The following is a 14,942-nucleotide window of genomic DNA, read 5'->3' as shown; positions in this document are numbered from 1 at the left end:
ATTTTCACCAGATATCCTTATTTGAATATTTATATATATAATACATAACAGGTTGTATTATTATTCTTATACAAAAGAATTTTAGCATCATTACACCTGTAATAGCTGTATAATTGAAAACTCTTTTTGAAAAGGTACATAGTGTATTATCTGCATTATTTCACTTTTATGAACACGGAAAAAATAATCCTGCTTACAAATTCCACCCCCAACCAGATTTACTGGAAGTCATTCATAGAGATGCTTTGCTCTACCTTAAGTGAACATAAATTATCAGACAGAACAAAACCAGAAAGCCAACATGGGACAGAAAATATCTTTCAAGACACTGCTATAAATACAAGAAAATCCCACGTGATAGGAAAAATGCAAATTTTTGGCCAGCCTATTTGGATAGACAATCAAAAAGCAAACACAGATGTACCTGGCATCCTGAAGAGATATAAATCCAGGAAACCCAGGAGCTCACAAATTTCACATCTCAAAAAATGTGACCAGACCTTGGTATCTTTTTTTTTTTCTTTTTTTTTTTTTCTTTTTTTTTTTTTTTTTATAATTACCTCTTTATGGCTTGTGAAGGTAAAAAAAAAGCTCTGAGCCATATCTGGACACAAGCAGAGCTAAGAAAACCAGTGCTGAGATGGTTTTTTCATAATCTGTAGGCTTCCTCCTACTCAATTAGTTTCTGTTTGCAACTGGTATGAAATATGCTTTTATTTTTGTTGAAAATATGACAAACTACCCTTTAAACTGCAGAAGGCAGTGCAGAGTTTATTGCCAGAGAAATGAGCAGCAGGCAGGGTATCTGCCTAGCAGAAAACACGGAGTAACATTGAAAAATAAAAAAGGGATAGCAGGAATAACTCTATACCATCATCAACACAGTTCTGGTGATTGAAAAGAATGCTTTACATCTATAAATTACAATGCAAATCAATGTTAAGGTGCTGTTCCTGCACTATACCTACACTGGATTTCCCCTTCGTGTGTGGTACTGATGATGATGTCACTACCTTACCCATCAAACCACATTTTAATATATTTTCTCAATAAAACAGAATTTCTTTTTAAATATATGGAAATCTCCCAATACAAAGCTTCTTGCACTGACTTATTTTATTTTCCATGGGAAAAAATGGTAACTGATTAATAAGTAACTTGATGAATAACCAACAGGATACAACCAAACACTGCTAAAATAAGACAGCACAAATCCAGTAATCAAGTGGAGCCCATCCTCTATATGGGATGCCAGCCACCTGTATCTCTCCAGAATCCTGCTGGACAAGCATCTTCCCTCACCTAAAGCACCAGGATGTTCAAATATTGTTATTTATTCCTTCTAAAATGATGTGGAAGGGAATGACCCAGTTGAGCTTCAGTGCTGGCCACACACACCATAAAACAGAACAATAAATGTTTGGAGAAGTCTCAGAAATAACCCCTAGGATATAAAAGTTGATGGGTTTCCTTTCTCCCTCCTCTTTTTTTTGGGAGTGTAAGCTGGTAAAAGGCCTTTATCTGTATAAAACTGGACAAGTCACCTACTGTGGATGCAGGGTCTGACACTGAATAATCATTATGGGGAGATTTGACTTAAACATTCTCTGTTGGGGTTTTTTCTTTGAGCTGTCAACACATCCTGGTTTATCCAGGTCTGAAAGCAAACTGCCAAGGCTGGAAAGAGGAAGAAGGGAGTATAGTTTTTAAAAATAGTTAAGAACACATCTACTGTATCCTTTAAATAATCCTCTAAGACAAACAGCTTCAGTAGCCAAGAAGCTCTGCCCAGTTCTCCTTACAACCATCTAATGAACTCCTGAGGGTCCAACATGAGATCTGGATCCCTGGGGTCAGGGACTGCTCTAGAATGGAAAGGATGACAGGCTGCTCCTGCAAACCCATGTTCAGGCCTTTTTACAGTGTTAACACAAGTTTTTGTGTTTAATTATTGAACAGTGAATAAACTGAGCGCTTTTTTTTCTTTTGTATTTTTTTTGTATTTTTTATTTAACCAATGGAGACCTTTTCAACAGTAAAATTAAGGTACTGTGGTCTGAGAAACATGCACAGGAAGAGTAACTTTTCACAAATGTCACTACCTAAAATAGAGTCACACACAGCCCAAAACCACTTTAGTTACTGTGCAGAAGGTGCAAACAAACAATTTTTCAAAGTCCCACAGAAGAAAGGAACACCAACTCCTACGAATTACCTCCGTATGCCCACCATTTGACAACCAGCTGAACCAGCTGAATTGCAGAAAATTTAATCAGCTGAATTAACCAACTGAACTATACAAAGAATGAAACTCTCCATACCTTTTTTCAGTGTGGCTTATTTTTTTAAACCACTTTCTTTTTAATTGCACTCTCCTGACCACCATTTTCAGGCAAAGCAGTGATTGCTGGGTTTCCCTAAGTTATGGTCTTTTGTTTGTAACAGAGAAGGTGCTTATTAGGTAAAGAGGCAGAGTTATGTTGGATACAAAGGGTATTTTTTCATTTGATGGCTCCAGAACAAATGCAGGCCTAACAGAGGTGGTGAAGAAATGCAAATAAAGGCAAAAGAAAGTTAAAAAATATAAACAGCTTTCGACTTGCTTATGGCCTGCTAGAAAATACAAGGACAGGATGATGGGTGATGTTCATGCACCAAGTATTTGCCTTCTTACCTAGAAGCTTTGGGGTTAAAAATCCCCAAACAAACACCCCCCAATGCACATCCAGAGCATTTCTGGGCATATTGACTGCTTGTAGATCCCTGCACAGCCGTGTCCAGCAGTGGTCTGCAAGCCAGGATGCATTTCCTGAGGAACTGATACCAACCCAAAAGCGGGGAGGAGAACATGGCACAGGCATTACCAGGAAAAACAGAGCAGGAAAAACAGCCAAGGAGGTGGCTCAGGTAGGGCCTGGGCACTCAAACGGCCCTGAGAACAAAGACACATTTTTCCTGAGGGATGCAGTTTGGGGATCAAGATACTTAAAGATTTTCCAAGTTGAAAAGGGATAAGGGCCTCACAAAACTACAGTCTTGACCAGGAGGTTGAACAGGCAACCTCCAGGAATCTCCTCCACCCAAAGAACTCCGAGGTGAATGTGAGATGTGCATGAGGGGTGGAAAGCTAGGAAATGAAAGAGTATTGCGTTCCCAGGACAAGATATAAGCAAAGACGTGGAAAAGGAACCCAAACAGAGGTGGAGAAGCCTTGGCAGGGTACGGCTGGCACGGACTCATGACTCAGCGCTGGTGTTGCTGCTACTTCGGAGGCCCAAAGTTTCCACTGTGCTTATTTTTAAAGCCTTGAGTTGTGACTCGCCTGCCCTCCTAAATCCCAGGAAAAGAAAAGCAGCTGCTGGGAAGGATGACTGGCTTGAATGTGTTGGGAAAGAGCTGAGACGCTGAGGCAGCGCGAGAAAAACTGAGGCAGCAGAGGAAAAACGATGCCCACTGAAGCAACTCACGGGTAACTCCACAGGCTGCAGGATCCACTGCCTGGCTCACTGGTAGAGCTGAATGGCCAAGCAAAGAGCAGCTCTGAAGAATAAAGTTTTTCATCTGCAAGCAGAACCACTTACAAGGATCCAAATTCCAGGCCCTGGATGCTTCTGAGCACAGTAATCGGAAAGAAAAATAAAAGCTAAAAGCAGGCTCAGAGAAACTTGCTTGCATCAGTTCAGCAAAAAATGGGGTTTCTTTATGAAGGGCTTTCTTTGTAGGAATAGAGTAATTCTAAGCTTACTAGCCCCTTTATAAGGAACTAGATGTTTTCACTGAAAATAGAAGCTGACAGTCCCCCTCTGTTCTTAGAGAAATATTATTTTAACCTAAAGAATTCCATAAAAACTGCAGCAGATAGCTTAGCATTTTTAAAAGGCTGCCTTTTAAAATTCTTTTTAAATGGACTAATACTGCAGTACAGGGCATTTCCATCGTTCTTCTAACAGAACAGCCAGTGAGACAAGACCAAAAGCAGATATCCCACTTTTCCCCCCCCACTTTAAGTTCTGACATGTGTTTCTTGGAGACAGAAAAGTACACGAACAACTGAATGCAAAATCTACATAAAAAGAGAAGGTCAACGATAACATTGTTTGGAATGTCACTCATAGACCCAGTGTCTTTGTTCCAGGCAAAGTATATTATATTAAATGTTAAACGGACATTTAATATAGAGAATTATAAAGAGCTTCTTGTTTGGGGGAAAATAGGGAAACGTGCACTAAGAGGTTGAACTGTGACAAGTGCAGAATAGTATCAATAATCCCATTATAACACCTGATTTGTCAAACTTATCTCTACAAGTTATTCTAAAATTCACAATAGTGTTCCTAACCATTTATGAAATGGAGCAGATGAGTCTTTGTGGCCTTCACGGCCACTGATTCTCCATGCTTTGTCAGGAAGAATGGCCTGAATAGCCACAGAGTCCTACACTTCGTTTTCCTGCCCCCCTTATGGATATCCTGGTGCTTTGAATGGAGAACATAATCCAAAGGTAGTACCAGGCAGGTGTTTTCTTTCTGGCAGCAGTAAGTTCTGTTGATGTATTGTACACCACCATGGCTGAAAGGACCACACCAGGCCATCAATATGCATGATCTCCACACCGGGCAGCGACTGGGAAGCGCTACAGATCCTCTCCCAAAAAATGGAAAGTCAGTCGTGCTGAGATTTAAAACTAACTAAACAGTCCAGGCTCCAGGTGCATCTGAAATCACAGGCATTCCACACATCTCACACTAAATATGAGACTTTTTCAGGGATATGGCAAGGAACAAAGACTCTTAAAGTGATTCCTCATAATCCCAGTTGAAACACAGGTCTTCCTCTGAGTTTTTTTACCTAATGAATCCAAAGCTCGTTTAGAAAACACCAGTGATTATCCAAAAGAAATATCCTAAATTAAGTCACAGAATCTCAGAATGTCTTGGGTTGGATGGGACCTTAGAGATCACCTAATTCCACCCCTTGCCATGGGCAGGGACACCTTCCACTGTCCCAGGATGCTCCAAGCCCCAATGTCCAACCTGCCCTTTGACACTGCCAGGGATCCAGGGGCAGCCACAGCTTCTCCGGGCACCCTGTGCCAGGGCCTCCCCACCCTCACAGGGAACAACTGATGGGTATCAACCAAAAACATCATCTCCAAGCAAGTATCAGCTCCTTCTGAAGGCTCCACACCCTCCCTGGTTTCCAAGGTCCATGAAAAGAGCAGGCGGAAGTCCACAGAGAGCAGCACAGACTGTTTACAAGCAAACCTGCCTGACACGGTTCTCTATGACAGACGAGAGCAACCACAGCAAGATTCCAAAGGAAGGAAACAGAAGAACCTCACAGCCCTTAAGGATCCATGGGGGAATATCACTCAGTGCAGGAGTGGGTCTGAATGGCATTTTTGCCATTGGATCCAGAGGTTTCTTGGATACAGCTTTTCCCCCTCCCCCAAGTAGCTGTGCCAACTAGGCTTCAGGGAGCAACATCCAAAAAAAAGTCACACATGAAGCTTCTGTGGGTCTGCTGCCTTCTCCTACAGAAATTCCTACAACAGGAAAGGCAGAATATTCAAGTCAGACCTTGGATGATACGATTTCAGTAGCTGTTCCCTTTGTACAGGTAAGAAATGAACTCTGCTAAGAGAAAGAGGTGCCACATTCACACAGCCACCACTGGGAAAAAAGGGAACTTGAATAAAGACCAGAACAAAGTCACCCTCCAGGCACTGGGCTGGGAGGAGAACATTCCCCAGTGCTGGTGGATAAAACCATGATTTTCATATTCAATTAAACTAACACACTGAATGCCTGCTAAAATGGTCTGCAATACTACCAATAAAGTAGAAAGAAGATACCTCAAAGCTCTGCCACACTTGTGAGTGGTGCACATGAAGCACCTCAGGCCTCTGGGGTCACTTCATCCAGGTTGGGTTTGCTTTATTTTGTCTGTCTTTTAAAACACGATAAAACCAACACTTGCAGACACTGAGTGAGTTCATTCCTGGAAAAACATTTTCCAAATGTTTCCTACAGAAAGTTTGAAAATACAATAAATGCACGGACATGTTTCAAAGCAATTTGTTGTCTTTCAAAGTAATTGCTATCAAATATATCCAGATACAGCAGCCATTCAGCTCAGCATACCCAAGACGGAAATTTCAACATAGACCACTCATGTACTACAATTGAAAGTTCCTCTGCAGAGAAACCACAGAATGACAACTAAATTCCTTCCAAAGATAAGCCTGAGATTAAAAAAAAAAAAAAAAAAAAAAACCAAAAAACCCAGTTTCTGCATATGGGCTAATTACAAACTAAACTCTCCTCACAGGATCTGGAGTACAGAAGTCAAAGATCTTAATTCCCTAAAAGTTGAAGGGTCCCAAGTCTTAATAACACATCTTCCATACACACACAAAAACTAATTTCCCAGTTTTTTTTTAAATTACTGCTTGATTACAAAAGTCATCGATTTCACCATAAAGCAAAACCAAGACAAATGTCTTAAATAATACAGAAAAACTCTAGAGGGAGGTTTAGCACTGCAGTAACTCTAAAATCATCCTCAGAGGAAGAAACAAGTAACTCAAGTTCATCTGTGAACAAAACAGCTCCTGAGCAGTCAACCCACGGCTGCTCCTTGTTTGTCCCCAAGTCGGGGACCCACCCTTAAAGTCCACAATCTCTTCCTGCTCTCCCACAGCAACCTCTGTATCCTTTGGGATTAAAAATCCAACACATTCTGCCCAGACTGCAGGGAATGATCTAATGGAAAGCTGCTTGCTGCGTTTGCAAGGCAGGTACCTCAAGTTATTTTTTCCTGCTGTGCCAGGGGTTCCGTAGCTTGGAAGCAGAGGAAAGACTTTGCTTCACCCTGGAATTTTTTTTGTATTCCAAGCCTGTTGTAAGGCTGTGTTTGCCATGCTGCAGCTGTTTTGCCTCGTGGGATTTAGGAATCAACCCAGGTGACTGGTGTTCCATGCTGACAGGGTTCTATTTACAGAGCTCCCCAGCACCATTCCCAAATCTCCCAGCTGTTCCTGTGGAGTATCTGCCATCCTCCTGCTCTTACAGTCACCACTGGAACGTTGCAATAAATCGGTGTATTTTCAAAAGAGTTTCATTTCCATTCTATCAGAGACTTGTGTTATTTTGGCTAAAATTCACTCAATTTCTCTCATTCCTTAAGAGGGAAATACCATCACCTTCCCGGTCTTCACAGAATAAAGATAAATCAGTTAATTTTCACAAAGTGTTGGAATACCTGATAAAGAACAGCAAAGGAAAAAAATGAGCCATGGCACAAGTTACTAAGACATGGTGGGAATATCTGACTTTAACTCTTACAATTTTAATCCTCTGAAAAATTGTTCAAAAGGCCACTGGGCAGCTTGGCATCCTTGTCAGAGGTAAAAGAAATGGTCAGCTTCTATTTTTGATTTTAAGCAATGGAAAACCAGTACATTCTGGCAAATATATAAGTGAATTATATATATATATATATTAAAAATGTAAAATAAAGCATGTTATGTTTATTTATTACATATCTGCTTTATATATTATGTATACACATGCACAGGTTATACAGATCAAAATTGCTACAGGAATACTGTCGTTTTTTAGGAAATATGTATGCACGTATTCTGATGCCTTGGAACGAGTGTGTTTTCCAGGTCTGGTGAGACACAGGGTGAGGGAAATGGGTAAGGGTGACCTGGTATCTGCTTACATCCACCTCCCCACCTTTCCTCCTGCCTTTCCTGCTTCTCTCTCTCCACCTCCAGCTGCTTTTCCCTCTCTCATCCATTTCACCTTATTTAAGGCTCCTCTCCTGACCACTACCATGGACATGAGGAGCTGCCAACGGGACTGTGTGGCTATGAACTACATTAACTTTCATTTTCTCCTCATTTGAAAATGTTTTAAATGTATGAAGTTTCTCAGTGCCACAGACACAGAAATCAACACCGAGTGCCCTGTCCCCTCTTGATGACAGATAAGCTGGTTTTACTCAGCACTCACAGCTCTTCCATGTTAATTTGACCTCTAGAAAACACAGAGAGGAGAAAAAAAATCCTAACAATTACTGCGTCTTTAAAAAAAAAAAACTGGACACTTCTACTTGTGCCTCACTTAAAATGTAGCTCAGGGAATGGGCTCTCCCACCTTTTTTGTCCAATATCAGTGCCTTTAGTTGAGGTACTACAATTAGAAACTCATTAGCATGCAGGGAAACTCAACCTCCTTGCAAATTCCAAGGGGCCAGGCCATGCTGATTGCCTGGAGTCACGTTTTACTCTGAAACAATGATAATGAAACATCAAGCAAAACAAAAACATGACAAGGAAGGTCATCTGTGTGTTCCCAGACTGTGAGAAACCGGTCTCTTGAGTTGAAAGTGTGAAATAAACAGTAAGCATAGCAGAGATGTAACTATCATCTCAAACGCCTCAAAAACCAACATTTTACCTATTTAACATGCTGGCTAAAACAGTTTTTTGGTAGGTAGCAGTAAAAGCACCCATTCAGTAAATGTGTTCTTTCACCATAAGAGTATTCTCAGCCACTGATTTCAGGTAGCTTATTAATCATGGAGAATAGCTAATAATAACAATACAAAATTGCAATTTAAATGCTATTAGCAGGCTTACTGATAGTGGGAAATGAGAACCTTTCTGAGCTCTCATTTCTGAATATTAAGGTAAGCCTCTAAGCATATATTAAATAATGCAGGACCAAAATTACAAGTGGAAGAGCTGAGTGCAGAATCCCAGCTGATCTAGAAAACTGCGGAATTGCTGATACATTGGGTACTTCTCCCATTTATACCATGGCACAGCCTGGAAAAGCCAGGAAAAAACCAACTGGAGATGGACAATAAGCAAAAAAATAGCTCCAAAAACCTTCAAAGGCAACAGGTACTACAGGGTGAAAACACTCCACAAAAAAACCTTGACAGAGTAAGAGCAGGGAAATTTAAATACAGGCCCTGTAATTCATCACATACATTTGCACCACTTACCATGTAATTAGGGGCAAGTAATAAACACTGGGCTGGGGTGTTTCATTTGCCTTTGGACAGGTTCTCCTGCTCCCAACAAAAGCACTCTGTGTTTAGAAACTTGGCACCCAAGTGCAGGGCACCAACCTACAATTTTTTTTAAACCAACAAAGCGTTCAGTTCTGGGAAACTTATTTTCACTGGCCACTCTTCCACTGCTTCTAACTTGCCAAAAAAAAGTCAGATGTCAGAATATTCCGAATTCCCTAAGGTGACAAGAAGCATTTGGAGAGTATCTGTGAAAAGGTTTAGAAATCTGGCTTCATGAACTACTGAGCATTTCCAGCTCCCTTTATAACTGGTTTAAAAGGAATATCCCACTGCTGATGAATATGACTTCCCATTTATTTGGAGCACGACATGTCTCCCGAAAAGGCTTTATGGGAAATTTTATTACCACCTCCAAAACAGAAATCCTTTTAGAGGCCCTCGAAGAAGCATCCAACACTGTTTTGGAGCTGTGCACTTATCAGCAATCCAAGGAAGCGATCCCACAAGACTTCATTCATATAAACAGCCATTCAGTGAATCTCAAATGCTGCAGCTGCATGGCTGCAAAGTTGGGGAGGGGGGGTTTTAAATCCAAGGAGCTGAAAGCCTCAGTTGTTAAGTCTGAGCTTTCTGAAGCGCAGAGTGTAATTATTTTTCCAACTTATCACTAATTCCCTAAATGCAGAGACTGTTGTGTCTCTGCATATAAAAGACATTCCCAGTGTCTAATGGATAAATGTATTAAGAACTGATGTTAAATTTTCTACATCAGTTACAAAATCACTCAAGAATACACATTTTCAACCGCAGTTTCAGGAGGCACTGTCATTGAAAAATTCAGGTATTTAATCAAATTTAGTTCAGCTGCCAATGGAACTGATACTTGCCAAGGTAAATTCACGTCCACAGAAAGAACTGGAGCACCAAGAACTTATGGCACTATTGTGAGTGGGCTTAATTCAGCAGAAATTCCACGGGATTTAGGAAGGGTTTTCAGAGGAGTTTTAGGCTGAGAAGACGTGCAGAAAATCCAGCACTAAAACCCTATCCATCACAGGCACAGAAATCATCTTTTCCCAAGCGACAGTGAAGTCTGGCCCCTGGAACACATTTGCTCTGTGTATTTTGGGGGTGATGCAGCACTGAGGACTAGAAGGATGTTTAACATGACATCCTACAAACTGCACTTGGAAGCAGCCTAGTGACAGCTTGTGTTCTCACATTCCACGTCAGGCACATCTCCAGTTGGATTTATGGCACACTGAGCTCCACGAGCTCACTCACTTGGATTTTATTCTACCTTTAATCTATTTTAAAATAAATTAGTATCTTTTTAATCTGTTGTACTTGGGCTTAAGCTCCAAGAGCCTTTACTGTAAATTAAACAGGCAGCTGCCCCTTATTAGATGCTCTCTAATTTTGGACCAGGGGAGAAAAAGCAATCCTCCCTCTTTTCTCACAAACAAATCAAAATTCATTCCACTCCCTATCACAAGCATGAGGCCAAATCCGCCTTTATTTCAGATGAATGGGAAGCTGCTCTTACTGAAGAATGTGAATTTAAATTTATTTTGGATCGACTAAGCCACAACATTTCCTCTCCCTCTGATTGACCTGATTTTACCTTTCACTCAGGTTTCACACTGACTTCTGAGAAAACCACATGGAGCTTGACTTTATAACAATTGGGAAAAAATGTTAAAAATGTTTTCTGTACTCGAGAACTTCCTCAAGTCAAAATACATGAAAATATGGAATGGGCCTAAGTCCTGTATAGACCAAACTGATTCAGAACTTCAACACATTTTCCTAGTAAGGAACTTACGGAAAAGATAAATGAAAAAAACAAACACTGTGATAATTTGCTGATTAACAAATTATCCCAACAGAACAATGCCACAGCCATCAAAATTATTCCAGAACCTACCTGTGCATATTCTTTCTCAATTGCAGCTCTTTTCTGACTGAATGCTCTGAAAGAAGGTAAAAGAAATCCCATTAATACATAAAAGCAAAACACTACAAATTCAATAATTTAGTCAAAATCCATTAACACAGGGAGCAAAACTCTACAAATTCAATAATTTACTTTAAAAGGACCTTCTGCTGGACAGTCTGTAGAGTGAAACAGCAACAAAAAAGGGAAATGGTTTGACAAGTGCACATCAGTAGCCCAGCAACGACCGTGTGTGGACTCCACATACGTGGCGGCTGAATTTCCAAGTTTTATTGGGCAAACTCAGTTCCCAGGAATACTCAGTTCCCAGGCAGAAATAGCATTTTCCTCATGAAAAGCTCATCAGCTTTCCAGTGGTACAGCTGAGGGAGGAATTTGGGAGCACAGAACAATTTGGCTTTATGTATCTAAACAGACGTAATTTTCTTCAGAGTTTTTTTGATCAGAGTTATTTTCTTGAAGCTGTACCACAAACTACTAAGCTTAAAGCTACACCATAGGCACAAGAAAAAGCTAATTATATTTAAATTAGTTACACAATAATTCTGGTGACATGCCAACAAAAAAACCCACCTCAGGAACATCCTCTAATAAAGTTAACTCAGTAAAAAGGAGCTCTGGACAGGCTCCTCTTATTCCTGTCTACTCCATTTCACCCATGAAGAATATCCACATGCTACATGCTCAGCTTCCCCAATGGGATGTAAAACAACAGTTTAAATGCATCATGATTTCTTAAAATTCTTCCCAGACCAATGACAGCCCAAAAGATCTGGTCACATTCCAGCTCCAACAGTTAAACTTCCTAAATCCCCCCTGTGTAGCCCAGGTGGGTTCCAAGGGCCGTGTGACTCCCATATGAAACACCTCGATAGGAACACGTGAAGTTGGCTGAGATGCCTGTGAATGAATTCCCTTTTGCAAAGCATTCCAAGTACTACAGCTAATATTAGAAACCAATTTCTTCTAGGATCTCCTGCTCCAAAATCTAATATCCCAGTCAGTTTAGCAAAGACCTAGAGACCACATCATTCCTCTGAAAAGACTCTCTTTTCTCTCGGAAGTACAAAGAACTGCACAAATAACTACAAGGAATAACTGAAATGTGTTATCAATATTGAGAAGGTAGAAGAAAAAAAGCAGCTGTCTTTGGAACATAAATCTGGGAATACTTTAGGCAAACAAAGTTATTTTCCAATTCTCAGCTAACTGCCATTTCAAAACATAGAATCCCAGCTAAATTACACCAAACCTGGATATTTGTGTATTCTCACCTGAGGTTTTTTCCCCACCTCATTCAAACCCAATTCCACTTAAATTAATTGCAGAATGACAACTGTGACAAGCTGGAAGCCCGAGATATCCCCAAAAATTTTCTACATTAAAAGTTTTGCACCAGAGAAGAAAACCAAAAGCTTTCAACCAGCCCTTGTGCAGGATTACAAAATAACATGGGAATCAAACTGACTCCCAAAAGCAACTGAAATCTTGGAACTGGATCGACCGCAAGCTCTGGCAGGAACAGAATGGACTGTACAGCAGCACCTCCTTATGAAAAAAACTTTAGTTTTAGACTTTGTTGTGTATTTTAAATGGGGCAATAGTTGGCAAGGCGATTTCTCCAATATTTAAATTTGTTTTGCTGAATGAAGAAAATGGTTAAGTAAGGAAGGGCTGTCGGGATCAGCCGTCTGCATTCCTTGGAGCTGGTGCTCCCTGTGGCTTTGGGACTGCGCTTCCCTCCCTTGGTCCAGCACAAAGCTGCCTTTAACCTTGGGACAGTTTATACAGGAATCCTTCTATGACAACTATGAATGTATTACAAAACATGATGAAAGAGGAGACTGAAGTCAACACATTTCCCAGGAGAAAATTATTTTGAGCAAGGGAAAAGAAAAGTCTGACTAATAAATGCATCATAGTTTCTTAACTTGGGCAGTGCGAAAACTTTGATGTGTGTATCCTGATTTTATGTGCAAAGCTGGGATAGTCTTAACCTTACTGTCCTTCAGGATGGACTTTCAAATGCATTCATATAAGGAAACATTTGTTTCCATGAAGTAATAGAACGTTCTCTAACTACTGGTAACTTTTTAAGACATGAATAGTGAGTCGGCAAGAAAGCAGGAACATTATTTAGTGGTTTATTAAACCAGGGAGCACTAATACCTACTTTTACATCTTTTTCTCAAAATAACCATTAACTAAGTGCAGGAAACACCAGAACTGCACTCCCCAAAAAATCATCTTGGTCTGTGGACAGTAATTCCTAAATATCATCTTTATCCTGCCAACATTAATGCAATACATTTATTCCCTTTGCCCCACTTTTCCTCAGGCTCTGTGAGACCAGGGAGTTCTAAGGGAGCAGGAGAAAGAGAACATCCCTTCCTGCCATTCCCACTTTGCTAATGCCACTTTTTCTAGTGTTGAGCCCTCACTGCAAATTCCCAATCCCAAATTTCAACCACTGGCATGTATTTCCATCACTCATATCCATTGAAGGTAACAGATGCTATGCAATATTGAGGTATCCTTCTACATTCCCAATGTAAATGAGCATAACAATGTGAAGTAAAGAGTCAGGTCAGCGGAGAATCGTATTTCATTAAGTTTTCCTACAGGGAAACAGGGGAAACAGATGGGCTTAATTATTTCATGGATGTCCACTTGGGCTGGAAATGTGTAAAGCTCACACCTTCAGGAAAAATCAATATAAGGGCATTAAAACATACATCAGTGTTTTATAAGACAATGTCACATTTGCCAATATTGTGCAGTTGTACAAATCTGAAGATCAAAGTCACAGCTTGCACAGTAAAAAGTTAAACCCAGTGACACCCTGAAAACCAGAAAGTGAATTAGTCACTGTGTAAAAATTTAACTCCACGCAGAGCTATGCAAAAACGTAAACACACACTTCATGTTCAGGGCTACTGAATAAAAGAAGAGCCTAAATTTGCATCAGTGGATGTATTTCTATTTAAAGGCTGAGAAATTCAGCAATGAACCAGGTGAGGCCTGAATCCCATTTGGAACAACTCCTCGTGCAAGATCATGATAATGATCAAAAACCCAACGGATTCAGTGAAAAATTCATACAACTCACCCAACACCAGCAGTTTGTGTCTGTGGTTTTTTGGGCTATGAACATTCTGACAAATTGTTTGGAAATTTTAATGAAATTTTTAAATCCTTACAGTTTACACAAAGCATCAGAAAACATATAAATTAGTATCACATCCAAAACATCCAAAAACATTAGGCTAAAGAAACACACCTTCTGACTGACCTTGACCTGAAATTAATTCATTCCATCAAAAATTCTGGAAGTACATGTCCCAAGGAACTGCAAAGCACATTGCAGCTGGGTTAAACCTGACTCAATCCACCGGCACTCGAGAAGATGAATCAGTGAATTTTGAAATACACAAAAATTTCCAGCTTCCCAGAAAGTAGATCAAGGATAATTCCTGACATCTAGAACACATGCCAGTGGAAAATCATGACTTTACAACTTGTGCTTGTAATGTACACTGAGAGCACACACACTCAGTGTACCATCACGTCCAACGTATTACTATCCTTGTATTTTTCAGTATACACTCATTCCAAAATTTTCCATTAAAAACATGCAAACAGACAGCTCTCATTATAAAAAAGAAAAGAAAAAGGGGAGCAACCCCAGAAAGCTCCAAAGCCAGTATTATGGATTTGTTCATCCTTTTTGTCCCAGTGACAAAAACCATGCCACCAGCTCGAATCAACCCCAAATACTGTTGAATTTCTTTGTCTTTATTCTTTCTCATCCTCTTTTTAAACCATCAGAGACTTTAAATGATTTTGAATGATTTTTAGTGGGGCAAAGGGAATAAATAAGTGCATTGCATTAATGCTGGCAGGATAAAGATGGCATTAGGAATTACTGTCCACA

At 40.2% G+C, this 14,942-nt stretch overlaps 1 protein-coding gene across 1 annotated transcript in view; it reads right to left on the bottom strand.

Annotated features, from left to right (window-relative positions):
• Positions 1-14,942, bottom strand: part of FCHSD2 (FCH and double SH3 domains 2) — a 120,236-nt gene that overhangs the window by 82,734 nt on the left and 22,560 nt on the right. The window contains exon 3 of the mRNA XM_082277343.1: positions 10,979-11,024. Coding sequence (XP_082133469.1) covers positions 10,979-11,024 — 46 coding nt within the window. The remainder of the gene's footprint in view (positions 1-10,978; positions 11,025-14,942) is intronic.

The sequence above is a fragment of the Coloeus monedula genome, assembly GCF_965178545.1.
Source record: "Coloeus monedula genome assembly, chromosome: 3".
Lineage (NCBI taxonomy): Eukaryota > Metazoa > Chordata > Aves > Passeriformes > Corvidae > Coloeus > Coloeus monedula.
Note: the sequence above shows the minus strand (reverse complement) of the source record. Positions and strands in the feature narration are given on the sequence as shown.